The 25,124-nt window shown below is 49.8% G+C and overlaps 10 protein-coding genes across 10 annotated transcripts; 5 read left to right on the top strand and 5 right to left on the bottom strand.

Annotated features, from left to right (window-relative positions):
- Positions 1–707: 707 nt before the first annotated feature.
- NUU61_001347 (uncharacterized protein) lies at positions 708–1,640 on the bottom strand (the record flags this gene model as incomplete). The annotated part of the gene is made up of 2 exons (XM_056651929.1): positions 708–1,187; positions 1,452–1,640. The coding sequence occupies 2 exons, from the start codon at positions 1,638–1,640 to the stop codon at positions 708–710; spliced, it is 669 nt and encodes a 222-aa protein (XP_056515196.1).
- A 194-nt stretch (positions 1,641–1,834) lies between these two features.
- NUU61_001346 (uncharacterized protein) lies at positions 1,835–3,565 on the top strand (the record flags this gene model as incomplete). Its single annotated transcript, XM_056651928.1, is given in 3 exon segments — positions 1,835–1,910; positions 2,017–2,288; positions 2,303–3,565. 3 exon segments carry the CDS (start codon positions 1,835–1,837, stop codon positions 3,563–3,565), a joined length of 1,611 nt encoding a protein of 536 aa, XP_056515195.1.
- Positions 3,566–5,346: 1,781 nt separating this feature from the next.
- On the top strand, positions 5,347–6,630 carry NUU61_001345 (uncharacterized protein; the record flags this gene model as incomplete). The annotated part of the gene is made up of 1 exon (XM_056651927.1): positions 5,347–6,630. The coding sequence occupies one exon, from the start codon at positions 5,347–5,349 to the stop codon at positions 6,628–6,630; it is 1,284 nt and encodes a 427-aa protein (XP_056515194.1).
- Positions 6,631–6,772: 142 nt separating this feature from the next.
- On the bottom strand, positions 6,773–8,165 carry NUU61_001344 (uncharacterized protein; the record flags this gene model as incomplete). Its single annotated transcript, XM_056651926.1, has 4 exons — positions 6,773–6,985; positions 7,096–7,614; positions 7,680–7,900; positions 7,976–8,165. 4 exons carry the CDS (start codon positions 8,163–8,165, stop codon positions 6,773–6,775), a joined length of 1,143 nt encoding a protein of 380 aa, XP_056515193.1.
- An 811-nt stretch (positions 8,166–8,976) lies between these two features.
- On the bottom strand, positions 8,977–9,986 carry NUU61_001343 (Ty1/Copia family ribonuclease HI; the record flags this gene model as incomplete). Its single annotated transcript, XM_056651925.1, has 3 exons — positions 8,977–9,293; positions 9,426–9,638; positions 9,692–9,986. 3 exons carry the CDS (start codon positions 9,984–9,986, stop codon positions 8,977–8,979), a joined length of 825 nt encoding a protein of 274 aa, XP_056515192.1.
- A 1,973-nt stretch (positions 9,987–11,959) lies between these two features.
- Positions 11,960–12,293, top strand: NUU61_001342 (uncharacterized protein; the record flags this gene model as incomplete). Its single annotated transcript, XM_056651924.1, has 2 exons — positions 11,960–12,115; positions 12,159–12,293. The coding sequence occupies 2 exons, from the start codon at positions 11,960–11,962 to the stop codon at positions 12,291–12,293; spliced, it is 291 nt and encodes a 96-aa protein (XP_056515191.1).
- A 523-nt stretch (positions 12,294–12,816) lies between these two features.
- Positions 12,817–14,253, top strand: NUU61_001341 (uncharacterized protein; the record flags this gene model as incomplete). The annotated part of the gene is made up of 1 exon (XM_056651923.1): positions 12,817–14,253. One exon carries the CDS (start codon positions 12,817–12,819, stop codon positions 14,251–14,253), a length of 1,437 nt encoding a protein of 478 aa, XP_056515190.1.
- A 2,232-nt stretch (positions 14,254–16,485) lies between these two features.
- Positions 16,486–16,830, bottom strand: NUU61_001340 (uncharacterized protein; the record flags this gene model as incomplete). The annotated part of the gene is made up of 1 exon (XM_056651922.1): positions 16,486–16,830. One exon carries the CDS (start codon positions 16,828–16,830, stop codon positions 16,486–16,488), a length of 345 nt encoding a protein of 114 aa, XP_056515189.1.
- A 2,984-nt stretch (positions 16,831–19,814) lies between these two features.
- On the bottom strand, positions 19,815–22,691 carry NUU61_001339 (ATP-binding protein; the record flags this gene model as incomplete). Its single annotated transcript, XM_056651921.1, has 9 exons — positions 19,815–19,833; positions 19,906–20,045; positions 20,095–20,514; positions 20,562–20,634; positions 20,695–20,881; positions 20,931–21,762; positions 21,814–21,932; positions 21,984–22,087; positions 22,153–22,691. 9 exons carry the CDS (start codon positions 22,689–22,691, stop codon positions 19,815–19,817), a joined length of 2,433 nt encoding a protein of 810 aa, XP_056515188.1.
- Positions 22,692–23,209: 518 nt separating this feature from the next.
- Positions 23,210–24,301, top strand: NUU61_001338 (uncharacterized protein; the record flags this gene model as incomplete). Its single annotated transcript, XM_056651920.1, has 3 exons — positions 23,210–23,825; positions 23,881–24,000; positions 24,051–24,301. The coding sequence occupies 3 exons, from the start codon at positions 23,210–23,212 to the stop codon at positions 24,299–24,301; spliced, it is 987 nt and encodes a 328-aa protein (XP_056515187.1).
- Between the last annotated feature and the right edge of the window lie 823 nt (positions 24,302–25,124).

Genomic DNA, 25,124 nt, shown 5'->3' with positions numbered 1-25,124 from the left:
GTTGTCTTCTTAATCAAGACCAAGATTCCGCCTCCACCACTCGTCTTTTTCTTTATCTCTGATATACTCCAAAAGGTTATCCAATCCACTAGCTACAACATATTTTTACTCGGGTGATAGTTGGATCGATCCTTTTGATCGGAGGTATATAATAAATGACACTATATCTCTAGCATTATTCCAGCGCTTTTTTTTCCAAAGCCTGTATGCTACAGCAGTTAATCTTAAAGACCAGCAAATCTAGTACGGAAATATGTAGTGGGTCACTAGTCTATTTAGTTTCTAATACTTTTAGTGCCTCTTATAGGACGTAGGGTGACTTAGTTAATAAGTTAGTATAGGTAATTTATAAAGTTTGTCGGTCGGTGTACGACCTCGTCGAAAGCACCAATTTATTGGAGCGTAGGCTGCGAGACGCATTGATACTCTCCGCGCCATGCTTTGTGGACCTTCTCTTGTACGGGATGTAGGAAATGGTCGCAGGATTGACCAACCCTACCGTCGATATGCGTTTTTGGCAGAAGAGCGTGAGTTCCGACGACATAGCCAAGGCGAGATGCGATGACCGATGCTCTTGCGAGGTCTCCAAGAGAGATACCGGACGGTACGACTTTGACTTGGTACAATCTGCCCTCCCTGGCTTTTGTAGGACGACGCAGAGCAACTCGCGGAACCTTTGAGGGCTGTAGTTTCGCTGGGGGCGGGCGTCAAGAATCGTTGACAAATGAGAGAACTGTAGGCAGCAGCTGAATCGCTCGCTCGAGCGCTGCATTCAGGGTGTCTGTCGCACTAGGGGCGGAGAAGAAAGCAGTTGTCTTGATCGCTGCGACGAATTTTGGCGGCGAGATCGATGGAAGCATGTCGACCGGGTTTGGATAAATATATTTCCGTCGAAGCATGAGAATGGGGGAAAGGGGGCGTGTTGTAGATTTCTCTTTTGCCGTCGCATGCTCGCTGCCTTTTGCCCAGACAAGCGTGGGGGCGAATATAGAATGCAGTTCTTGTTTTCGGGCGGCCTTCGAGAGGCCCCAGAAGTTGTTGATGACGTTGGTCGCTGCTTCGACCCTCCCCTCCCGTCCACGGGTCTCTCTCCATTCCTGCCTCGCCATCTTCCTCCTCTCGCGGCCAAGTAGGTGGCACAGCTGCCAGTATCGTTTTTGCCTGTCTTTGTTGTGGGTTTCACGCGCCTACTTCCGCACATGGACGACTTACAGTACATGTTGAAGACATCTGAGGAGAGCGGTGTACGACGGAAAGACACGCTGGCAGGGTACGGTCGAGTTTCTTTTTCTTTTTCGGCATTGTTTCTTCGGCGGCTTCGTTAAACGACTCGCCGATCGTTTCGACTGCGGTTTCGATGCTGGCGGTTGTGCCAACAGTGCGTGGCAAGCTATGGCCCAGGTCTCCCAGCCTGCGTCCTTTCATCTCCTACACTTTCTCTTTTCACCTACCGGAGGCGAGCTCCAGCCGAGGTCAAGTTCTGTCAGCTCTGGCACATAATCTGCGGCGTATAGCCACTGTCGCTGCGCGGAAGAGCAAAGGCCGCGATCAGCGAGTTCGGCGGATGCCCAGATGAGGTCGATCGTCGATCGCGCGTCATTCCCAAAGACCTGATCCTTGAAAAAGTGACCATGCCCCATGAGTGACCAGGCTAAATGCCCAGAACATCACCTGGGTGCCAAGGTCTCTTCTAACCGACAAGGCTGGACATAAAACGACACAAGCATATCTCTCCTCTCTTTTTCTCCGCCTACAGTACTTACGCTTTCTACTCCTCGCCCTCTGTGCATCTTTACGTTTACCCTGCATCAAACCACGAGTCTCCCAAGACGTGATGCCGTATCACCCATCCCTACCACTCAGCCCTGAGCTAGCCACTCACTGCAATGCCTTTATCGAGGAAAAGCTTTGTATGTAATATTTCCGTTTGATGCTCACTAGCTTTCTGAATCAACCGATCCCTGGAGAGGGGAGTTGGCACCCAAAATGGAAGTTAACAAAGTTATGAGGTGCCAGATACCCAAGCTCTCAATCTCTTGTTGAGCACTGTCCAGTCCGGGATCATTATTCCCACGTCACCGATAATAACCCCTCCACCGTCATATCTAGCTCTCGCCGCTACTATTCTCGTGCATCCGTCTACTACAGCACATGCCTTACCGCTGTCAGATAACGAGGCGGCCTCTGCTGCTTTGCGACTTCTCCGGCTCGTTCATGCTGTGGTTGGACCTCGCGCTGCCCAGTTTAGTCTGGCCTTTTCATTTCCCATTTCGAAGCCTCCCGTCAAGGTTTGCGTCGTGAGATAGCCGTGAATGACTCAAGCCCTTGGACCAAGCCGCTTGGTGTTGATCTATGTGGGTCCGCCTCCGTATGGTCTCGCGCCGAGGACTTCTGGCACGCTGTGGGCTGGGCGTTTAACTGCTCACTCCTCCACCCGGAACGATGGGAGCGGTGGCTGCTCTGGATCGAGCTTATGTGCGATGCCCTAGACAATGACTGGATGCAGTGTACACTTGAATTCGCAGAAGCAGAGCAATCTCGTGAAAAACTCCGTGAGGTTCCAAATACACCAGGCACAGGGCTACACGGAAAGAAGGTCAACAAAAGGAACGAGACTTTTTCTAACAGCATTATTTTTCGGTATATCTCGACCACAGCTGCTCGAGCGAATATCCGCAGGATTCTCAGGGCCATATTTGCCGATGGTAGCGAAGCTTCTGTTCGCGAATTTCGGGAGGTCTTTCATCAGGAGTCAAGACGAATTGGACATTGCTCAGGCTCTCGGAAGAGGGAGTATAGGGTCAACCTGGACCAGAGTGGGTTCTATGACTCCGTACCGGAAAGGGGCATGCGGGAACCTAGCGATGCGGCCGATCCTGGACACCTACGTTTCCCTAAGCGTGCTAAACTTAGGATGGTTGGTTCTGATTCCTCGTGTGAGGCCACAGATGAACGAATGGCTAGCTTGAATCATCATAGCGACCTCGCTGTCCTAGGAGGTCATAAATCCATCAGCCTGCGTCTACGTCTCCTGGGGGTTTTATTCATGGTCTCGGAGCAGCTTTCTCAAGAATTCATCCCTCTTGAGGAACTTGACTACCATTTTGTCGAGAGGGTCCTCCACCTTCCATTCCTGATTTTCCAAGCGTTTATCAACCTGAGGGAGTATCCAAAATTCTCTCCCATGGCCCGTATCAGCCTCTACAAGGTTTTTCTATACCAACTTCGGGAAAGCAGGGCCCCCGATCCAGAGAATGGCGAGGAAGGACACCTTCCCCAGGCTGACATAGAGAGATGTTTTCTTCCATTTGCAGCAGCCACTGCAGATGTCGTTGACAACGCAAAGATGTCTATTCTCCTCGAGTCTTTGATGCTTCTTCTAGCCGGCCAGGATATGCTTACGAGCACCCCACCGCTTAAAGAGGCTGTCCAGGCAGGAATCATCGCTCGAGAGAAGAAAACGCAGAACCAAGCTGACCGAGCCCATGAAGATCTGCACTCGGTCGGGCAGTGTTGGCTTCGAGAAAGTGGCACAAAACTCTTGTTGATTGTCGATTTGCTTTAGCTAGTTAGGTTTCTTTCATAGGGTTTTGAATGTATTCAATTTCTAGCAGTGAAAATTGATAGGTTAATGTAAAGAAAAACAGTTGTTGCTCTGTACCAAGCTGGACTTCTTCTAATATAGGGCTTTCTTCGATATGATTGGGCCCTACTAAGCCGCTGCGAAGCCGACTGCTTCCTCGCTCGTCGGCCTTGTTGCCTCTCGCTTCCTGTGATCCGCAGTTTAACGATTTGCATCCACTATATACATACAAAGATCCCATTTTTAGGAGATGTCTGCGGGGTCAGCAGCTTTTACGGTGTTGTATTTGGCGCATATGCTGCGCTAAATGGGCTTGGGACTATGCTGCTAGCTTGGTAGCTCCAACCGCACTTTTGAAAAGTCGATCTGATAGGCGAATATAGCTCTCATTAAGCCGCGGACTGTTCTGTATTTTCTTTCTCGACTTTATCAACACTTTGACGAATCCTATGACTTGAATGCGGCAGCGAATTCGTCAGGCTCGAAGGTTATGGAGGGGTCGGTCCATCAAATATTTGAAGCGGCAATGCCGAGCGAATACTCCCACGAAGTCACGGTAAAACCTTCTCGAGGATAAAAGGATGAATCCCCCGTTCTCCAAAGGCACTGCGGATCGCTTGTTCCATGAAGGTATCTCGTCGAATTTGTGGGGGTTTCCGCAGAAAGCCTGCTTTATCATGCGCCGAACCACCTTACCGCGCGGCCTCCAGGCTTCGCTGTTTTTGCTTTGTGTATGCTTGAAAAAAAAAGGGGGGGGGGGGGGGGGGCTATCGAGAGGCTGGAGAAGTGGGCTTTATGTGGGCTAAAACAGACTTGAAGAATTGAATGAAGTTGACAGAATTTGAAGAAGTCATACATCGGATTTGAACCATGCCCATCCATCAACCGTGACCGTTTCTTGCCCCTTCGACGGTATTGATGATAAAAAGACGGAAGCTCGTTTCAATCAAAGGCGATTTCAATGGTTGTATGACTCAGATCTGTGGTGATCCAATAGTGACCGGGAAGAGGAGTTGTACAATCGTGCGAGGTGATATTCGCTTCCGAAGATGAAGTAAAGAGGAAGAACAAAGCCTTAAGTGACTGTCATCGCTCGTTGGTTTACCCCTCGAAACACGCGATGGATGTGTTCCTCCTCTCCCCAATTATCTTCTCGTTCTACCAGGGTTCAGGGGTAGTGCCTACCGTATAGAAAGGTTGCCGCACAATTTTAGTATAGAAGAGGGGTTCAGGGAGGATTTGTGTGGGATGCAGTATTCGTACGCGATATTAGAGAGCATTTGGTTTCTGAACGTCCCCGAGCCCGTAGTTTCTATCTCTCTCTCCCTCTCTCTCTTTCGCCCTTTCGCCCTTTCACCTACTCTCGCCTCTGATCCAACGAGGAAATGCTTGCTTCTCGACTCCCCTATTCTGCATCGGTTGAGCTACACATTGATACCGCAACAGGGAGACCGGAGAGCGGGTTTTCCTTCGTACTTTGTGCACATCTGACCTTTCACGCGAATGTGAGCAGAGACCTGGTTCTGATATGGCGAGAAAGATGTGTGTATTTAATCTGCTAACTAATCTAAGTCGACGATAGGGTACCCCTACACCGGGAGAAATACCAGTATCCATGGCCACTGAGAAGGTAGGCTCTGGCGTGGGAACAATCCGTGGAAGCAAAACTAATCAAAGGGCAGACTAACAACACCGGCCAGATGGATCGAAGCCACCGTGACGCCCCGATCAACAGGCTCCCAGCCGAGTTGATAGAGATCATTATGCTAGACGTCCTCTGCTCGAGACCGCTGGCACTACATAAGGACGTGCACGCGTTCCGTACCCTGTTGACTCTAGATGGCTATGAGCGCGTCAGGGTCAAATGTATGGCACTTCTTGGTTCGCCAAAGTGTCAGAGAAGAATCGCAGCATCATGGGAGCTCACAGAGGGCTGGAAGGCCACGGCTCAAGCCCCCGAGAATTGGTGGACTCGAGACTGGGAGAGATTGAGCGAAGCGGCAAAATTATATGTTGACCCGGCCACCGCGTCGATCGCCCATGGGTGTGTCGAATGCGTCGAGTTTCTACTGGAGACTCGAGCGGTGCGTCCGACTATGTTTAACAAAGACGGCGAAAGCTTCCTTGGTCGGGCAGTAGTGGCAGATATAAAGGAGGTCCAGGACCTACTACTAGCCGCCCTGGACGCCGGGCAGTTGATATGGCCACTCCTAGCGCGACGACCCCGGGACTCAGGCTGGACGTACCTGACTGCAGTGGCCAGAGACCCAGCACGATTTCGAAACGTGTGGTGCAAGCTGGAATCGAACCCGGAGCTCGACCTGACCGCCCAGCTGGACCCCGGTGGCCTGTACCATGTCTGCAAGCACGCCACGGTGGATCTCGCAGTCCGCCTCTGCCAGCGCGGTTTGAACCTAGGGAATGCGACCCGCAACGGACGGGGATGTTGGCATGTGGTTGCCGAGTCCAATCCGAATTCGGTTGAGATGTGTCAGTGGCTTCTGCGTCACGCCACGGACCCACCACACACGGCTACGGGGAACGGAGAGACGGCGTTGATGACAGCAATCCGGGGCGGTCGATCCGAAGTTGGGGGGTGGCTCGCGCGCCACAGCAACACAAAAGTCAAGAACGCTGTCGGACATACAGCTGCCGAGTTAGCGGCGGAACACAAAAGCGATTCGAGTGTCATAATTCTTGAGGAGATCCTGCGCCATACCCCGCTCACCGATCCGAGCGACTTGGAGCTGGGGAAGAGGATCATCAGGAATATCGTCACCGGTATATGGGCTGAGAAAGATGGGCTCTCTGGTGTGACACAATGCTGGCCCAGAAAGACTGCCGCGGAGCCCATCCGGAGGCAAATACAGGTGGATGAAGATGAGGTCTTGGAGGATCGGGCTTTGGCTAAATTGGCGATCGTATTCCGCTACAGTGGTGGATGGCGCGACTGTAACGAGCTGAGAAAGCTTGCGCTTGTGGCTAACGTGAACGGGTTTCTGCGAGTATGGGAGATACTCACCCAGGCGGCTAAAGGTGAAGAGTGAAAGTATTAAGGACTGATGATGGAGGTAAACAAAGAATGATCGCTGGATAGACTGCAACGTTGTGAGCACGTGAGTCGTCACATACAAATACATTGTCTAATGTCAGATACATTATTCCGACACTATATTCCTCACTCAATTTTTAAGGGGTTGGTTGGGGCCTATGGTATTCTGCCAGTTCGAGGGAGAGTAGATACACAATCGCCTCACGGCGATTCGTCGAGGGCAGAGGAGGGGGGTCGCTGCGGCCAATGCCGCGGAAAGACCGTTTAGCGAGCCTGCAGAAGGCGATATGGTCAGAGGTCTTGTTACGCCGAAAGGAGCGGTTAAGTTGAGCGTCCTCATGATTGAAGCGCTTGTGATATCAGTCGAAGTCCCCGTGGGACGACCGCGTGGCAAGTCGGCGTGGAGGACGGGGCAGTGAAGCTCTAGCACCCCGGGGGGATTTCACCTCATAATCTGCACCCTATTGACGATGCCAGTTGAAAAATTTGTGAGAGACCGTGATCCACCAGGCCTGCTGCACCGTTCTGTAGTGGCCGCGGTGCGCAGACAGTCTGCGTGGGGGTCATCATGGGGCGGGGAGGGAGAAGGCATCCCCGTTGGCAAGCTGATCAGTGGCTTCGTTTTCTTCCATGCTGGCATGTCCTGGGGCTTACCGTGCTCGTATGTCGCGCTTGACCATCGCGGCATGGCAGTGGCGGAAAACCCATGGTGACGTGACTGGGGCATTTCCGCGGATGCACCAGACGACCGAGGTGCTATCAATACAGCCCGAGCCAAAGCCGCACGGGGGTCGGCCTTGAGGCCGGGATTATGTCGAGGGTGTATCGGAGTCGTGTCCCCGCACTGATGCCTGCATGCCTCGAGTAACCGGAGTGCGATGTGGTCGGCTACGGGGGAGGTGCTAGTGACCCCGATAGTGTTCCGCTCCACCTCTTCGATCGATACTTCGAGGGGCCCGAGTAGGTATTCTTCTCCCTCCTAGTATTCGGGTGAAGGGGAGGATCATAATCAAGATCGTCGCTGGAGTGGAAGCATCCTAGGACATGTCTCCGGAGCGCCTCGGCCTTGTCCGAGGTGGTCTCGAAGGCTTGGCTATCCGTTTCGAGGGGAGAGACAGGGGGATCGGGGGCAAGATTATGCCAAGCGATAATATTGTATAGGGTCTTATCGTTTTTGGCGTTGTCGATAGGTTCCTCCAGTACGCGGGCTTCGACCGCCGTGCTATAGTGAGGAAGGCGATGGTCAGTGCGGTGGCTGGTCCAGGCTTTGAGCTTTGTGGGCTTGATGGCATTCCATTGTGTCTACCAGGGGATCATGCATGGCCCTCGTGCGACCGTACCGTGAAATTGCACTGCGTAGCGTCGGCGAAGGACCCAAAACCTCTCAAAGCGACCCAGCCGAGGTAATCGCTGCGACACCGACACCTGTCTCCGATTTGCAGCCATCTGTGTGCGCGATCGCAGGGTTTCCTTGGAGAGGATAGCGTTATGCTTTTCAATGGCAGTGGTTTTGTCGGGCGCAATGCGCATGTTTAGTGGCTTCTGCTAAGGGGTGTAGCGAATGGCTATGTTTTCGATGTCAGATGGCATTCCTTTGTTGTGGAGGGGCTGCTCGAGGCGCTAGAATGGAGAAAGGGCAACCGATTGATTGGTTGATTTAGCCATGCTCTCTTCTTGTCCTACACCTTCTACTGTACACCGAAAGTAGAGGGCACGGCTATCCTACAAGCGGACCCCCCTGATCTGTAATCGCCTGTTAGTCTGACAACGCCAAATTTCAGTAAGTTGCTTGGCATTTGAAGTCTGTGTTTTATTGCTTTATTGCTAGTTCAATATGCGATTGTTCTATTCCAGCTCGAGACGCCGACAATGCAAGAAACCCGAATCCCTCACTGCACTAGCTTCTTTCTTCTACAAGACAACAGATTTGCTGTTTCCATTTTCGTTCTCCATGGCCCTGCTTCATGTGACCTTCGTTGAAACTAAACTATAGGGCAATAATGACGATCTTAGAGAGCACTAGGGGAAGCTGGGGAAAGCAGAACTGCTGAGGGAAAAGAGCGCAGAAGAGAGAATCAAATTGTCTGTAGGAGAAGCTACCTGCTACCTACATACACTGCTCTGCAGAACTACCGCGGACGGTCAGGGGAGCGGTGGAGAACTGCTGGCAGAACACCAGTCCCAACACACCCCCAGCATCGACGCCGCGGACCTCAATCATCATCAGGATCCCCAATTCGCTCAAAAACGCCATAAAAATAATCAGCCTCTGATTCTCGTAGCCAATCAGAGCGCCCGGATGCGTTAGTAATCATAAAATTCATCATTCCGCATGTCGTTTTCACGCAAATTCGTCAACATCTTCGTCAATTTCGTCAGAATTGTCGTCATCATCGTCAAATTCATTCAAATAAAGCCCAATTTCAACACTGCGGCATTCATCCAATGCCATCGGGGGTTCGGCAAGGTTCAGAGCTGCTCGAAACTTGTCAAATTTGGCAGCAGCGAGCGGTTTGGTCAGCCAGTCAGCGATATTGTTGTCGCCGCTGATCAAAACCAGATCGATGAGGCCCTTCTTCATCGCCTCTTTGACGAAGAAATAGCGATTATCAATCCACTTCGTCGTCGACGAGTAGCCATCCTTCTTCAGCAAGGCAACTGCATTGTCGGAATCAGACTTGATGCAGAGCTTCTTCTCATCCCACAGTCCCGGCGATTAAGCCAATTTGGCCAGGAACATGGGTTCTTTTGCTGCTGAATCAAATGCATACAGCTCCGCAATCGTTGAACTCGGGGCGACAACCTTCTGCTTTGCCGATCGCCAGGAGATAGGGGTGTCGTTCATAAAAAAGATATAGCCCTCAGTTGAGTGGCCACCAGTGCAGTCCTGATGAGAGGCGTTGACAAAACCATGCAAATCATTCTCGCCATAATTGCTGGAGCTGCCTAGAGCAATCCCAAGCTTCATCGTACCTCGCAGGTAGCGAAACATGCTCTTCACAGCTGCAAGGTCCCCATTCCTCAGTGCTGCAGTCCTCTGTTGCCTGTTTGTTGACCTGCCAAGGCGAGGTCAGGGCGAGTCTTCGGCGACAGCCAGCTCATCTTCCCAATATCTGTCGAATAGGCTTTGTTTCCCTTGTTCGCATCTTCTCCTGCTGTCGATACTGCAGGGGCTTTGTAGCCACTCGATATTGGCAACTTGCTCGCTTTCGAATTAGCGAAGCCAGTCTCTACCAATACCTTCTTTGCATAGGCTTCCTGATTTAGCCAGATAGTCCCATTCTGGCGGAACAAATTGCAGCCCAGAAAGCAGGTTGGGTCACCCAGCAGTTTAATTTTGAAGGATTGCATGAATTCGGCGATAAATTCATCAATATCTGCTTCAGTAGATGCTCCCTCGATAATGTCATCGACATATATCAAGATAAAGCAGTCTTCACTCTTTTTGAATATGCAACTGTCCTCCACCAGTGGCATGAAGCCAAGCTCTCTCAATCGCTTCGTAGACGTTTCGTGCCGGGGATAAGCAGCTTGACGAAGGCCATACAGCGCTTGATTCAACTGGCAGACCTTGCCATCCATGGCGAAGCCAGTAGGCTGCTTCATTTAGACGATTCTCTGATCAATCGCAGCATTCAGGTATGCTGCTACCATATCAAATTGTCGAATTACGAGTCCCTTCGCTGCAGCCAATGAGAAGAACCGATTGATTGCTTGGTCCGAAGCAACGGGAGCGTATGAGGTTTCGAAATCGATCACGGGTCGCTGTCGGTTGCCGCAGACGACCCAACGCGCGCGATATTCGGTAATATTGGCATTCCGATCCTCATTCGGTATCAAAAACCCATTTGCCAGGCAAAATTCTGCCACGCTTTGGTATATCAATCAGGGTCCAGGCGTCTGCCACCTCTAGTTTCTGCAGTTGATTCTGCATCGCCTGAAGCCATTCATTGCTCTGAGGGCTGCTCATCGCTTCCGAATAGGTCTGGGGGATAACGATATCATAGGCCTTCTTCGAGGTATCCTCAATTGCAGCAAAGCTCACACCGAATTGATCGTCCGCGCCAAATAGATCTTCTGCAGAAAGCAGATTGCTGTACGCAGAACTGGTCGTGGCTGAGAGGCCCATCTCTTTCCGTTTTGTGCCCTTTGTGTTCCAATTCTCATCTTCAAAGCGAACCGATCGGCGTTGGCTTTTCGTCCATCGAGCAGAGCGTCGGGGTATAATTGTAGGAGGCACTTCGGGGAACTGCCGATCTCTCAGCAGCGGCCTCGGTTCTCGCGGAGGAGCAGGTTCTGCTATCATCACCGGTTCTCGCTCGGGGTCAGGCGATAGGCGAAAGGGTTCAGCCTAAATTGGTCGATTTTCGGTTCGAGGAGGGTTCGGAGTAGGGGGGGGGAGGAAAGGACGGCGTCGTCATCTTTCGGGCGATTCGCTGCGGCGGAATTGGTAGTGGGGATGAACTGAGATACAGCGCGCCTGGCATGGTTCTCGTGAGGTCAGTCATGCTTTCTTCGATAGTTTGAGAGCTAGCAGGGTGAGGAGGGTCAGAGGGGAATATCATAGGATCAGATGGGAGTGTCAAATCGTCAATTTCATCAAGATCGACAGTTCTGGTAGGGTAGAGAAGCAAATTCTCATCAAAACTTCATCTAAGTCGACGAAATCGGTCTGGGTCGACTGCTGCGAGGTGGGGTTGCGAGGTTCTCTGGCTGTTGGTCGAGTCTGAAGCGGGTTACAGCTAGGGGGGTCCAACAGTCGGGAGAATATTACGCCGAAATTTTGGGGCCCGTTGGGCATATTTGGGGCCCCTCAGCTTTAACCCGAGCAACGTTCAGGGTATCTTTGACGAACCGCCTAAGTGGAGATAGTGTTTCCGTCCCCGCTGATGACTGGGACGGGAAGGTCGTCATCGCAGGGCCTTGCCGGACACTGTTGTCGTATGTGTCGCATGTGTATTGCTGGGGTTTCTTGAAAGAAGTTTTGAATAAACAAGGGTAAGAAAGGAGGAAGATTCCTGCGAGAAGAGGCCTTTTATTCGCAGGAATTAAGTGAATGAAGCAGAAGTGACATTCTTCGAAGCAAATATGGCGTAAAATAGCAAAAGACAAAGGGACATGAAAGCAGTCTCGGCGTTTCGAATGCATCAAAGACGAAATCGGTAGATGTTTTGGTGGGGTAGGCCATTTAGCATAAATGAACCAAACGCCCTTCGTTTTTCTATCTTTCCCACTATGGTATAGTTCGAATCCCTCCAATTTAACCAATTTTCGCTTATTTTTCATCATTTCTTGCCCCGCCAACGACGTCAGCATTGCTAAGGATGGACGAAGGCAAGTTTGAAGACTTCTCGGAATTCGAGCGACCGATTCGCAACGAGCTGGGTGAACTACTCCGCCACCCAATGGTGGAAGTGCACCTCGGTCCGCCGCAGACCCGTTCGCGGCCGGTGTTGTGGCAGTGCCAATATCGGCAGGTTGTATGTCGTCGTTCACCCGATCTTTTTGATTCGTTCGGCCTAGTGCCGTTGCCGCCCTATCCTTCAGGACGTTCAGGCCGCCCTTCAGGGCCTTCAGGTCACTTCAGGTAAGGCCCTGAATACCCTGAACACCCCTTTATTCTTCACCCGAAATTCCTGCACACCCCCGAAGCGCTGACGTGTGCACTCGACTCGACTTGCCTTTCCCTGTTTTTGCTCTTCTTCCCTCGCTCAACTTGCCGCCGCTACTACTCTCTGGTCTGGACTCGGCTACATCCTCTCGAAGGACGCGGTGAAGCTCTTAACAAAGGGGAAGCCGCAAAAAATAAACCAGTACAACGTAGGCGAAGCAAAACTTGTAAAAATTTTGTGTGCTCATGATATTGTACAATACTTCCTACACTCTTCGAGTCTTTCTCGAACACTAGTGTCAAGACAGACTGGTGCGCTCTGGGAAACTCCTGAACTGTTCACCGTAAGGCGATCCACAATCGAGCAATAAGAGCGCTTTGTCAGCATTGCGTAACTTGAACCTCGGCTGGCACGGCCGCGGGTTACAGCTGAGGGGGCCCGGCCCGTAACTGGTATCTCGAAGGCGCCGGTCCGCCAGTTTGTCCGATCCCGAACTGAGCCCCAACCCCTTCGCGACTTCAAGAGTATTGAGCCGACAACAACACCGCAATACTTGTTTGAAAAGCTCTATGGATCAAAGCAGCTCACCCGATTACAAAGAACTTTTCGAAAGAGAAACAAAGCTACGGAGACAGGCTGAGGAAGAGAGACAGCAAGCTCAGGAAGAGAGACGGCAAGTCGAAGAACAGAACAGGCAGTTCACTCGAAAGACCTCACTGCTAGAATATCTCCGAACCTGCCATAACCTGCTCTCCCGCCCTTTGCGTGTGAGAACCCCGTCTCGTTCTACGAAGGGAAGGATCCCAGCCCCTCAAGGGAAATATTGCCCGGCTCGTCTCCTTCCGTGGTCAGATTGTGCAGCTGCTCAACAGGAAATATACGACTCTGTTTGCGGCTACCTCCAAGTAACGAGTGATCACCCTCCCCAATTATTTTCGACAGTTGCGCGCCTAGAAGGCGTTGCCGACTCGCTGGATCGTCCACTGAGCAGTGAACGGGACCTTGAAACTTATGAAAGACTTGCCGTTGAAAACCATGTGCAAGATATCATTTCGGAACTCTGCAAAATTCCTGAAGCCCGGCGACGATTTCGTCTTGGCGATGGCGTATGGTTCGAGAGCCATACCAATAGTCTAGAAGATGAGACGATTCGGAATGATGGCACTTCTGACGATGGGGACCGGTCTTCAACACAATGCCGACCAAGGCCTGACCAGTTCTGTATTCACCGAGCTGACGACAAAAATTCTCTGCTTATGACGGTGGAATACAAGCCCCCCCATAAACTGACCGTTGAAAATCTGCGCGTGGGTCTTCAGCCAAAGATGGATTTCTGGAATGATGTGGTGCAACGCAAAGAGATACCAACCGATGAAGCTGAGAAGTTGAAATACAATGCAGAGCAGATTGTTGGGTCCGTTCTCACCCAGGAATATCACGCTATGCTCTGGGAAGGCCTCGAACTTTCCTATATGACCATCGGTCTTGCTCTGGTACTTCTCCGAATACCCCAGGATAAACCGGGCACGCTACTTTACTTCCTTTGCGAGCCCAATATGGAAATTGATGGAAATGATGATGACAGCTATCGAGAACCAAGAACAGCCGTTGCTCGAGTGCTTTGCCTTTCTTTAATGGGCTCTCTTTCTGCCGTCCGCGACCAGGCTTGGCGGACTAGAGCAATGGGTCAGCTGAACACTTGGGAGACCAGCCTTGACCTTGTACGGTCCCGAATACCTGATGACGAGCTGCTGCAAGCGCCACCTGGCTCGGAATATACGGGATCTCCTCACACTAGTACCGAAGGCACTAGCTCTGAATGGCTCCCTTCGTCACCTATACCATCGCCCACACCACAACGCCGTGCACAGCCTCGATCTGGTTGCGCACCCTCGCAAACCCTACCTCTTCCAGATCAGTCTTCCGACGACTCGGATTCAAACCAGACGGCGCCTGATGCTAGCCGAAAGCGGACTCTGAGCAACGTCACATCTTCCCCCCCCTAATCAACCAACAAGGTCCAGAGACTTTGGCAATGATCGAGGTGGCGCCCGTCGACAACACGCTGGGAAATTTTGTACCCAACGCTGCTTACTTGGGCTTCAACAGGACGACTTGTTAGATCACAATTGCCCAAATGTGGAATTTCATAGAAAGTATCGAAATGATGAACGGCATCCCGTTACGACAGAGGGTCTAGTCCAACAGCTCAATCAGCAATTGAATAAGGACCTCGATCACTATTGCACACCTTTCGGTGATTGTGGGACATGGACGTCTGGGGCACCTTTTAAGATTGTTTGTGCACGATATGGCTACACAGTCGTTGGAAAAGGGACCACCGACCGACTTTGGAATGAGGTGGTCAATGAAGCAATGATATACCGTATCCTCCGAACCGCGCAAGGATCCGCCGTACCAGTTTTCCTGGGAACAGTCGACCTGGCTATGACTTATTTCCTCCACGGGGCAGGTGAGATTCGACATATGCTGCTTATGGCTTGGGCCGGTGAGAAAATAAGTGGATCGGGGCTTCCTGCAGATTTTGATCATGAACTTCGACGATCTAAGAAAGAGATCCATTCCCTAGGGGTGGTGCATGGTGACCTCAATGATCGGAATATGCTGTGGAATTCAGAGTTGGAGCGGGTTCTCATTATTGACTTCCATGACGTGGCGCTGAACCCTGCTTTTAAAAAGAGGCAGTCGAGAGTAACGAAGAGGAAGTTGTTTGAACCACAGCGTCAAGGAAAAAAACGCCTTCGAATGGCTCTCGCATAGACACAGATATCATCCAACAGGGCACGGTTGAAGTGCTACCATGCAGAGACAGAATGAAAGATTTCACGGGGAAAGGGAAGGCGACGCTATATTTAATGGAGTGTCTAGGTCAATGCCCACTTTTGGCTGCTGTTAACTTCAGTAGAGATCAGGCGTTGTTGTAGGTCGCAGCTGGCAGGACAAATTGCAACTGGTATGTTGTTGACGCAGAATCCAGTGTTTAGGTGCTCGAGAACTAATCGATTAGGCGGGATAGAGACGGACACCTATCTTTGTATTAATTAGTGTTAGTATCGCTCATACTTTTCGTAAAGTCCCACGAACTTGAAGTTATGTGTATAGTCGGAATGTTTATTTTTGCAATGCTAAATATCTACGGGGGACGCCTATCGAGAGCTTACTAACTGATAACCAGTTAGCGTACTTGTGATGCCGATGCTCGTCACAGTCATCAGGGCTCTAGCAACTATACGTCACAACATGAGTCGAAACCAGACTTCTACTTCCACAAAGTGAACCAGGAAAGAGAAATTATGGTTTAAAGAAAGGGCGCCCCAAGACAAAGTTTTACATACTCTGTTCTGGTGAACTTTTGGACATCGGGTATCACGCTCCTTTGGATGTTGGTTATTCCGAAGGCGGGACTGAAGTTGGGCATTACATTAATGGGATGATCCCACTTCTCTTTTACCCCGCCGTTGTGGGCTGTTCTTATACTCTCACCCTCGTTGAAATATCGCTTCCATGGTCATTAAATTGAGAGGATCGAGCTTATCATTCTCTTTCTCAGCAAGAACATAGTGTTTCCTGGTGAGTAAACCTTCTCATCTCTTCTTTAGCTACAATGATGTTATCACTGTCTGCTTATCGTGGCCTTTCTGGATCTGCAACAATTTCCTCGGACTTACGGTAACGCAGAGTCTTGGTGTATCTGCGTTATTAAGACTGGATAATATTGCACCAAGGATTCGTGACGGAAGCTGATACGATAGCAGGATTTTTTGTCTCCGTTCCACATGACCCAGCCCAACGGCGAGATCTTCGAGCAACAACTCAACCCAACCGAACACACAGCCGTGTAGGAGTTACACAACTGGCTTATAGCGAATCCAAATGCGGAGTGGAAAGTGTCTCCACGCTTCAAACTTGTCGAGCAATGTTCCCAGGCGGGACTACGAGAAATTTTACAACTGCTCGCGCAGGTCTATCGTTGCTTTACTATTACCGTGAGAACTCGCGCTAATTATTACAGACTTCTAGTATCGCTACGTTCAGGACTTCACATACGGGATGGGAAGTGAAGGAAGGGGAGCTCATTCCTATTTCTCCGAGACAAGGCTGTTCTATTAGAGATGGACAACAAACATATCCCCTTGTCTATGGAATGAAGATGTGCATATCCAAGAAGGTGAGCGTGGAGATTTCTGAAGGGAATACATTGTATCTATTATGGAAGGTCAAGAAGGCGAGTTGATCAGAGTTCTGCAATTGAGATCCCGCCAAATTTGTTTGAAAAAAATTGCCTGCTTTTGCGCCAAAAGGTTTGGCTGTGTAGGGGCAGAGGAGAGAGGCCTCAAGGAGTTGAGATCCGGCATATCAAGAAGACTCCCTTGCGCCGGCACGGAGGATAGGGGCTCCACGAATTCGAGGTCGGTTACATCAAGGAGATTCCCCTGCGCCAGCGCAGAGCCTAGTGACTCGACGAGATCCAGGTCTATTGTGTCGAGATTGCCCTGTGCCGGCGTAGAGGATAGAGGCCCCACGAAGCTGAGGTCTGTCAAATGAAGGAGATTCTCTTGCATCGGTTCAGTAGATAGGGGTCCAAAGAAGTCGAGGTCTGTCACTTCGAGAAGGTTTTCCCGTGACGGCTCAATGGGGTCTACTGAGACTGACACCTCAAGTCGGGGGCGATTTTCTTGTCTGTTGCTAAGACATCTCTCTGAAACAGGATCCAGTTCTTGTACTCCATGCAAAACACATGTCGGCCGTTCTCCCAATAATGCACTGTGGGGTCTGGAATCCCCGTCCCGCTGCTAACGTTGTAATCACATCCAGCGCTAACCAGATTAGGCTCCCCTTCTTGGAGGAACCTAATCTGGTTGGCGCTTAAATCGGTGGTAATGGCGGATGGGAAGCATCCCCAGCTAGCTTTCAGGACAGGGACATTATCATAATCGCGCTGCAGGATTGGGTCCGATCCCCGTAGTTGGAACAGCATTTACCACCTGCAGGGTCACCTTGGTATTTGGTGTATAAACAATCACTGACCTGTAACCCATTTATGATCGAGAGTACTGACGACGAAGCTTGGAATCAGAGTGGAGCACCCAGTCAATTGATTGCGAGGGTCGGGAAGGATAAAATGGTGGCAGTGATGAATAGGTGGACAATGATCACTTCCAGATTAGGGTCCCCAATTAGGGGGATCCTTACCTAGCTAGCGCCCGCAATAAGCGAAGTACCTCGCCACAGGGTGGGTTCAAATACAGTTGGCGGCTCGAGACACGGAACTGTTGGGGGAAGCTTTAACTTGAGAACCACTTTGTGCTCTTAGAGTGGAGAGCAGTCTGGGCAACTTGAGCCTCGCGTCTCACGTAAATAAGGTGCAAGGATCCACGAAAACAATTAACAATTTACTGTGATATACATAGTGAACAAATTAAATCGTTTTGGAGGGGATCAAAACGTGATTAGTGTGATGGAACCAACATAAGACTCCACAACTGTGATAAGTCTGCATACATGACATAGCACAGACCCTTTCATAGCCTGTGCCAACCTTTGACCAATTTGCTGATTCGTGGCTGGCTCTCGTGGAAGCCCTTAGTTGGGCATGTGTCAAAATGAATAGGTGTGGTATCCTCTATTTCTTCTTTCATTTACTTCATCTATTAACAGCAAGACCGGCATGTCTTGTTCTCGCCGGATTCAATTTGAGGGTGACGACGCAGCTTATGTTCGGTTTCTTGAAGCGAGGATTTTCGAGCTTGAGACCGCCCTTCACCGTCCATCTCAACAACGAGACTGCATTGCCACCCCCCAACCTTCGAGAAGCCAAGGCGATTTGACCAGCAATCAACGGGAAAGCTTTGAAGTTGACGACCATAATTTCGCATGCTCTACCACGTCAGAAATGCAAAACTGCTTTGGGAGCGTGCAACCCAGAGTAGACACTACGGAAAGATGGGGAGACAAGCACCACGGCTACAACACCGACGAACCGGGCAGTCAATGCACAGGGTTAAGAATTATCGAATATAATCCTCAACCCAACAATAAGTTTTCGAAACAGAAAACTAGCAAGAATGCACGTGCTGAGGTGGGAACCCTAAACAGCCAGACGAGCCAACAAGCCAATAACTCATTGGACGGAGCCGACGGCCAATGCTCGCGGAGTCAGAGCGAGGTACAACGTGAATTTGGCACATTCCTCAATAATCTGCCATTGAATTGTTGGAAAGATTGGGTGTCTCCTGTCGACAAAGCCCAACGCGGAGATATCCTTCGTATATTGGTCTATGCGTCCACCCATGACTTGTCAGACAAGGCCCGGAAAGCAGTATATAGCTTGCCTGGGCCTGTTGATATGATACCCATTCTGCGTCAATATGGCACATTCACAAAGAGGAGCAGTGGTTTGGACCGAAAACTAGCATGCTTCCGAGAGCTTGTTTTTGTTTCCATGTGTGCCGTTGTTGCCTCGAGAGTTTCTGGCGACAGAGAACGAGTGTATGAAGCCATGCGAACATTTGGCAGGTCTGATACTGGGTCAAAGCATTTGGGAAAGCTTATTTGTGGTGCAAAGTGGGCAAACCATGCCATATCACTTTTATCCCAGACCAAGTGGGCATCTAGAAGCTGGGAGGTTTTTTTTTGCTGGTAAGTCAAACACTTAGTCCACTTTCATGCGCTAACTATGGGAAGCCGAGTGCTCCATTAGCTCTTATGCCCGATTTTCGGAGTTCTCGACATTGACCGAACGGTCTTTTGTGGAAAAGATAACGAGAGACCTTTCTGACAGATGTCCTGACGACAAATTCACGAATACATCCACAAGTGTATTAGTCCCCCTGGTGATACCTTTGATTATAGAAAGGCTGCTCAAGAACAACGCTTCGTGGGTACTTCATAATACCTCTATGGTTCTGAGCAGCCCTTGACTCCTCTTGATACAGGTTGGAGGAAATTTGTCAGTGTCTAGGATACGATTGGGATACTGTGGACTCATATCGACCACTCTTTGACAAGGCGTTTGATCAGTCTCGTGGCAAGAAAAGGCCTCGAACAACAGAAAAATCAGGACCATTAAAGTGGCCGTGTCTTGGTCGTCTTTCTGAGTCAGGATCAGGTAAGATTCTACTTACATTCATATACGGTAGGGACTAACATTTCAGAAGGCGACTCCTATGCGCTGCAAATATGGACCCAGCGCCAATCCTTTCGTGGAGGCAATAGCACGGACAATCAGGACGAACCAGGACAAAGCAATGAGACGTCCAGCGAGGACATTAGCTTGATCTCTAATTCATCGCAGGTTCAGAATACCCCATCGTCTTGCGTCCAGGCCGATTTGGAATCTCCCGCTGATGCAGGAGATACCCTCAGATCCGGCTGCTCTTCCACCCTAGGCAACCCCTCTTCAGCAAGCAATTTTATCGGGATCATTTCAGAACCTTCTCCGCGGCAATCATCAGAAGCTAGCCCCCATTTTCTGTGTTGTTGTATAAATGGAGTTCTCAATACAATAGGGGAGATCAACTCGCTAGAAGTCGCTGGTTTCTATTCACTATGGAACCTCGAAACCCCTGAAACTGTCGTGTACTGAACTTTACTGCGATAAAGACACCAAAGACTAGACCCGTCGGCCTTAGACATACATGCTCTCAACATGACTCTCTTGACCGAACTTTTCCGATAGTTTCTCATTCGATTCCGCAGCCATTTCCAAATATTTATAGCTCACTGGCTGTTCATCGACTGTGGCAAGTGCATGCGCAATAGAAGTAAGGTTCTTGATCTGATGACGGTTAGCTGGTAAGCATTGACTGGCGCTGTGGTGAACTTACCTCTCGCCCATTTAGAGAGAAGTTGTCTAACCGCTGCAACTCATCATGGCCAACTATGGCGGGTCCTTGAATAGTCTGTGCTTTGGACAATAAGTTTTTCCAGATCTCTCTTCGAAAATCCCTTGTCAGACCCTGGTATTTGATGGTCAAATGGATCCGGCTTATGATGGCTTCATCGAACTGGATCATCCGATTCGTTGTGAGGAAAAGAATGCCTTGGTAGTATTCCAACTTTCGGAGAAAAACCGTCACGAGGCGATTGTGGTTGTCGTGGTAGGATGTACGCTGTTCCATAAACGCGTCTGCCTCATCCAAAAGAAGCACTGCATTGAAGTGCTTGGCAATGGTGAAAATTGTTTCAAGTTGTTGCTCAAGGGCATTTGAATCACCATGGTCTACCACAAGCTCACCGGCCGATATCTAGGCAGGTTAACAAAACCCGGCTAAATGCAATGAACGATACTTACGGAATAAAGAGGAAGGTTGAACCGCTCTGCAGTTGCCTCGACTGTAAACGTCTTCCCAACACCCGGCGGACCACTAGGAGAAGTTAAAGAAGTTAGACAGGAAGCAATGCTTAGATGGTTTCTGCCAACGTACTGTAAAAGGATGTTCAGGCCGCGGCCCTTGCCATCAATGATATCGTCAAAAGGGAGAGTTGGCACAAGGTCCAGCCGAGTTTTGGCCAGTGAGGAGAGCAGCTCCTTGGTCTTTGACGGGATCTTAAGACATTCAAAGGACCCCGGAGACCACTGCACGTCCGTAAGAGCACCCACCGCACATTCCACTAACTCTGTTAGTCTTAACGACAACTGTTATACTCATATGATACTTACAGAACATCTTCTCCTTAAAAATAAAGCAGCAGACGGTTGGGCAGCAGATCAGCAAGTCGCTCTCACCCATTTGATGGGCATCGACACTGCCTTCCTGCATTTTCTCTTTTTCTTGTTCGTGATCATTCCTAAAAGGTATATCCAAGTCAACGACAGAAATGCCATCTTTTGCCCAGATATCATGCAGCCGAGGTCGGGAGTAATTCGGCTGCATTTTTCGGAAAGAGGCTGCGTCAACTCCCACTCGACTGTTGATTTTTAGTTTAATAGGCTTTCCGTTTTTCATAAAGAATGCGCTCCCGTTGCAGTGCTGGATATGTGAACCGGCCAAGTCACAGAACTTCTGACCTCTTTTTATAAGGTCTGTGCGGATTTGTTCATGATTCGGATAATAGCAGATGGGGAAGGCCTCCAGTTCCTTGATTGGCTTTGATCCACGGTACTTGAGAATTCGCAGAAAGACACCAGCTTCACCAAACCTGACTCCATCATAATCAAGAAACCGACATTCGAGATTGAAAAACGTAATGTCATCTTGAGTCATCTCTTGGCCTGCATCGAATACCACACATCGTGGCTCTCCTGTGCCGAAGCACGTGGCAAAAACGTGGGAGCCAGGCTTGAAGAGCGCCCAGAGGAGGTCATAGGTGATATGGCTATGCTCCAGCATTGAATGAAGGCGCTGTGAGGTGGAAGTATATGTATGCTTGAGGTGCTCGATGAGTAGGCTGAGATGCTTCAGGTGCTTCATGTCAAACTTCGGGTCATTTTTCAAGCCATCCGCACATTCCTCGAGCTCCGCGAGAAAATGGAACAGGATATTCTGCTCGATCTGGATTCGGGTCAGCCCCCTTGCTTTAGAGGTATTTTTGTTTTGATTTACCGATGGTTCGTTCTCCATCAGACTAATTGCCTTGATGTTTTGCAGCACCCTACGCAGGATATCGCGCAGCCATTCCGATTTGATGTCAATGTATGTCGTCACCTCCTCGGACTTCCGATCTGATCATGATTAGTAGATTTTCGGGTCTGGTATACAAGGGCATCACACACCAATACGTTCGCGGACAACGAATTCATACTTAGCAAGATCATGCTGGTCATTGCTGCTCTCCACTGATTCGGCAATCTTGTATTTGCATGCACCTTTGTCCCAGCTAGACAAGTGTCAGCGTATTTCTCCAAAATGAAAAAAAAAAAAAATGTGGCTGGCGGCTCGTACGTTTCCACGATTTTCTTGAATTGAGGTGTCGATTCCTGGGCCCACCCCTTAAACGATTCGTAGTCATCCGATGTAGTCCTGATCGGATCAAGATCAACTGAAGGATAGTTATCACGGATGAGTTTCACCAGCAACTTCTTCAGTCGAACCACATCGAGGCCTGCTGAGGACTGGTCCTGGGAGATGGGCGTGTCAAGCGCATCTGCCACCTGGACCTTGTCGGCCTGCTCATTGTCGGGAAAGCAAGACTGAGATGGCTCGGCTGCCTGAGAGAGTTCGACCGATGCACGTTCCAGTAACTGCTTCAGTCGAACCACGTCGGGACCTAGTGGGCACAGGTCCTGGGTGACAGGAGTGTTTGGAGGAGGTTCACGGTTGATAAGACCAGACACCACCTTTGCATACGCATCAACGAGATGCATCAGATCCTTCATGGAAGAGTGAGGTGCAGCTGACCCCATTGTTGGGCTATCCGGTGGCGTCAAGCCCTGGGGACAGGGAGAAGAAGACGTCTTTGCAATCTCCTGCGCCGATGCCATGTTGTGTGGTTAGACAAATGAGGAATATTGGTGCAGTATTGGGTGCTGGTATGAGATAGACCAATATTGGAATGCCAATGATGAATGGAAAGATCGATGAAGGCCAGAGGAAATTGCTCCTGCTTATATGTTCATTATCTTTGGATTCCATGCCATTATCTTTGGATTCCATGCCTGTGCTTTGTATTTCTTGTATACAGATTAGCGCAGCAGACTGCGTGATCTTAGATGCAGGGGAATATGCATGGATGTCGGCCAGGCCATGCGGGAACATTTGGCCCCATTTTACCCCGCGGTGTCGACAAATCAAAGACCATACACAGCCCCCCAAGCCGCAGTAGTTTTGCGAGCCTGCATAAGTTGATGATTCACACATCTTTTCCCTCGTGGTTACCCCTCTCCAAGCCGGATGTCCTCCTGTACTTAGTAAGGTAAGAGCGCTACCCTGCGGTTTGCTTTCTTTCTTTCTTTCACTTTCCATGCGACCACTTTCTTTTCACTCGTCAAGATACCAAACCATGTCTGCCGCTGCTGTCGTCTCCCAACTACGGAGCCTTTTGGAAAAGGCCAACTTGTTGATTCCCAAAATATCGAAAATTTACCCAAACGAAGAGCAATGGGAAGCTCTTGGCGACATAAGCAAGAGTCTTACAACAACTGCGACTAGAATGGAAAACAAGATCCGAGAGTCAAAAGAATCACGTGTCGACAGAGCATGGAAAGAAAGTGAAAAGCTTCGGTCCCATGCTTTACTGTGTAAGGGGGAGCTATTGACTAATGGCCGGTTGAAGCAACAGCCGGTGTTCAGACGAAATATCGTCACTATATTCGAAGGCCCGAAGGACTCCAAGTTCGACTCCGAGGAGATGAAAGTCCGAAAAGCCTTGACCCGACAAAGATGTGAGCAGATTCGGCAACTTAGTCCCAGCGGTGTTATTTCATGGGCAATGGCCTACGCGCCTAGCCTTTGGGCGGCAGGATCGATGTCAATGGACATCTTTACCTGTCTTCTTGACGACATCGAACCAGACCAACGTCCACCATGGCCGTCAATCGTTGGAGAAATTTTACACATGCTCTTAGACGACGAAGAATCCTTGTCGGGATCTTTGGAATACCGTGAATTTCTGAAAGGTACTTCAGCCCCAAATAGTTACCTTTTACCGGCAGATATTAATTCCTTCTGCAGCATACGACTGTTTACCAGATGTCTCCCTAGACCATCGAAGAAAACGGAGACGATTGGACAGCGGGCACAATGAGGGAGTGACTCAGACGAGTCAAATTTCTCCTTTAGATGAGAAACGAGGTACGATAGCTTTAGTAGCATTTGTTGCATGGCTAATAATAATAATTTAGAAATGAAGCATATGTACACAAATCCCGACCCTGTCTGCATAGACAGATTGCCAGAGCCATTTCAGACCGCTGTCAGAGAAAGCCGGTTTTGGAAGTGGGAAAGGAGCCAGGGTATGAAAACAACAAGCAGCCTAGCCACGCTTTTCCCGAAGGACAACACGCAGGATGTTTCCTTGACCATCTGGTGCGGAAATCATGAAGCCTACCATCTCCACGATGTCTTTGGGCTACAGCTTGCACATTCATCTTAGGTTTTGAAATATACAGTTCCCCCTCTCACATAGATCGTGTAGTCTGCGGGCACCACATAGGCGCTGTATTCAGTCGTCGCTACAGCGTTGTCAATGTGTGGTCCGTATTCATCCGTGTTCCGGTTGTATATGGAAAGATAGAAGCCCTTGAAAAAAATCGTTCTTGTGTGTTTGACCGGGGGAAATGGATGGCTTGGAAGATATTCCTCTTGTCCAGCGAGCGCGTTGTCTCCTTTCTAAATACCAAACAGCGTGTTAGCCACCCCAATGCGACAAACTTAGAAGTGATCTCTGACCGCCATGGCTTAAAATGAACGACTTAAAAGCCCACTGTCGTGTGGCCGAGCTCAGTGAAAATTCTGAGAAGAATTTCTCGGTTGCCGACGGCTCAAGCAAGCGCCGTGCTACTTAGTATAGCGGCTTCTCGGGGAGACCGACGATCGAGGATAAGCCCGGGGGTGTAGAAATAAACGATACGCAGAAGGAAAACGGAGCTCAGGAGTAGATATTAGAATAGAAGAGGGCGCGATGTTGTTGGGTATCAAAGCGAGGGGTAACGGCGAAGTTAGGCGTTGCACCAAATGGGCCCGTCCACCCCACTCCATCAAGTTGGTGCCAACTAAATCAGGCATAAATTTTGCGGCCTACCCAGAACTGAGACTCCGAACCAGGATATTTTTTAAGGAGAAATGGAGGCCATACAGCCACTATAGCCTACCACCTCAAAAGAAGGTGATGAATGATCGGCTTATCTAAGCTGCTTCGATCTGGATGGTCATCAAAAGTGAGAGCATGGGGCGAGAAAAGAAGAGGGATATGAAAA

Source organism: Penicillium alfredii (genome assembly GCF_028826965.1).
Source record: "Penicillium alfredii strain IBT 34128 chromosome Unknown utg000002l_segment0_segment0, whole genome shotgun sequence".
NCBI classification, from domain to species: Eukaryota; Fungi; Ascomycota; class Eurotiomycetes; order Eurotiales; family Aspergillaceae; genus Penicillium; species Penicillium alfredii.
Note: the sequence above shows the minus strand (reverse complement) of the source record. Positions and strands in the feature narration are given on the sequence as shown.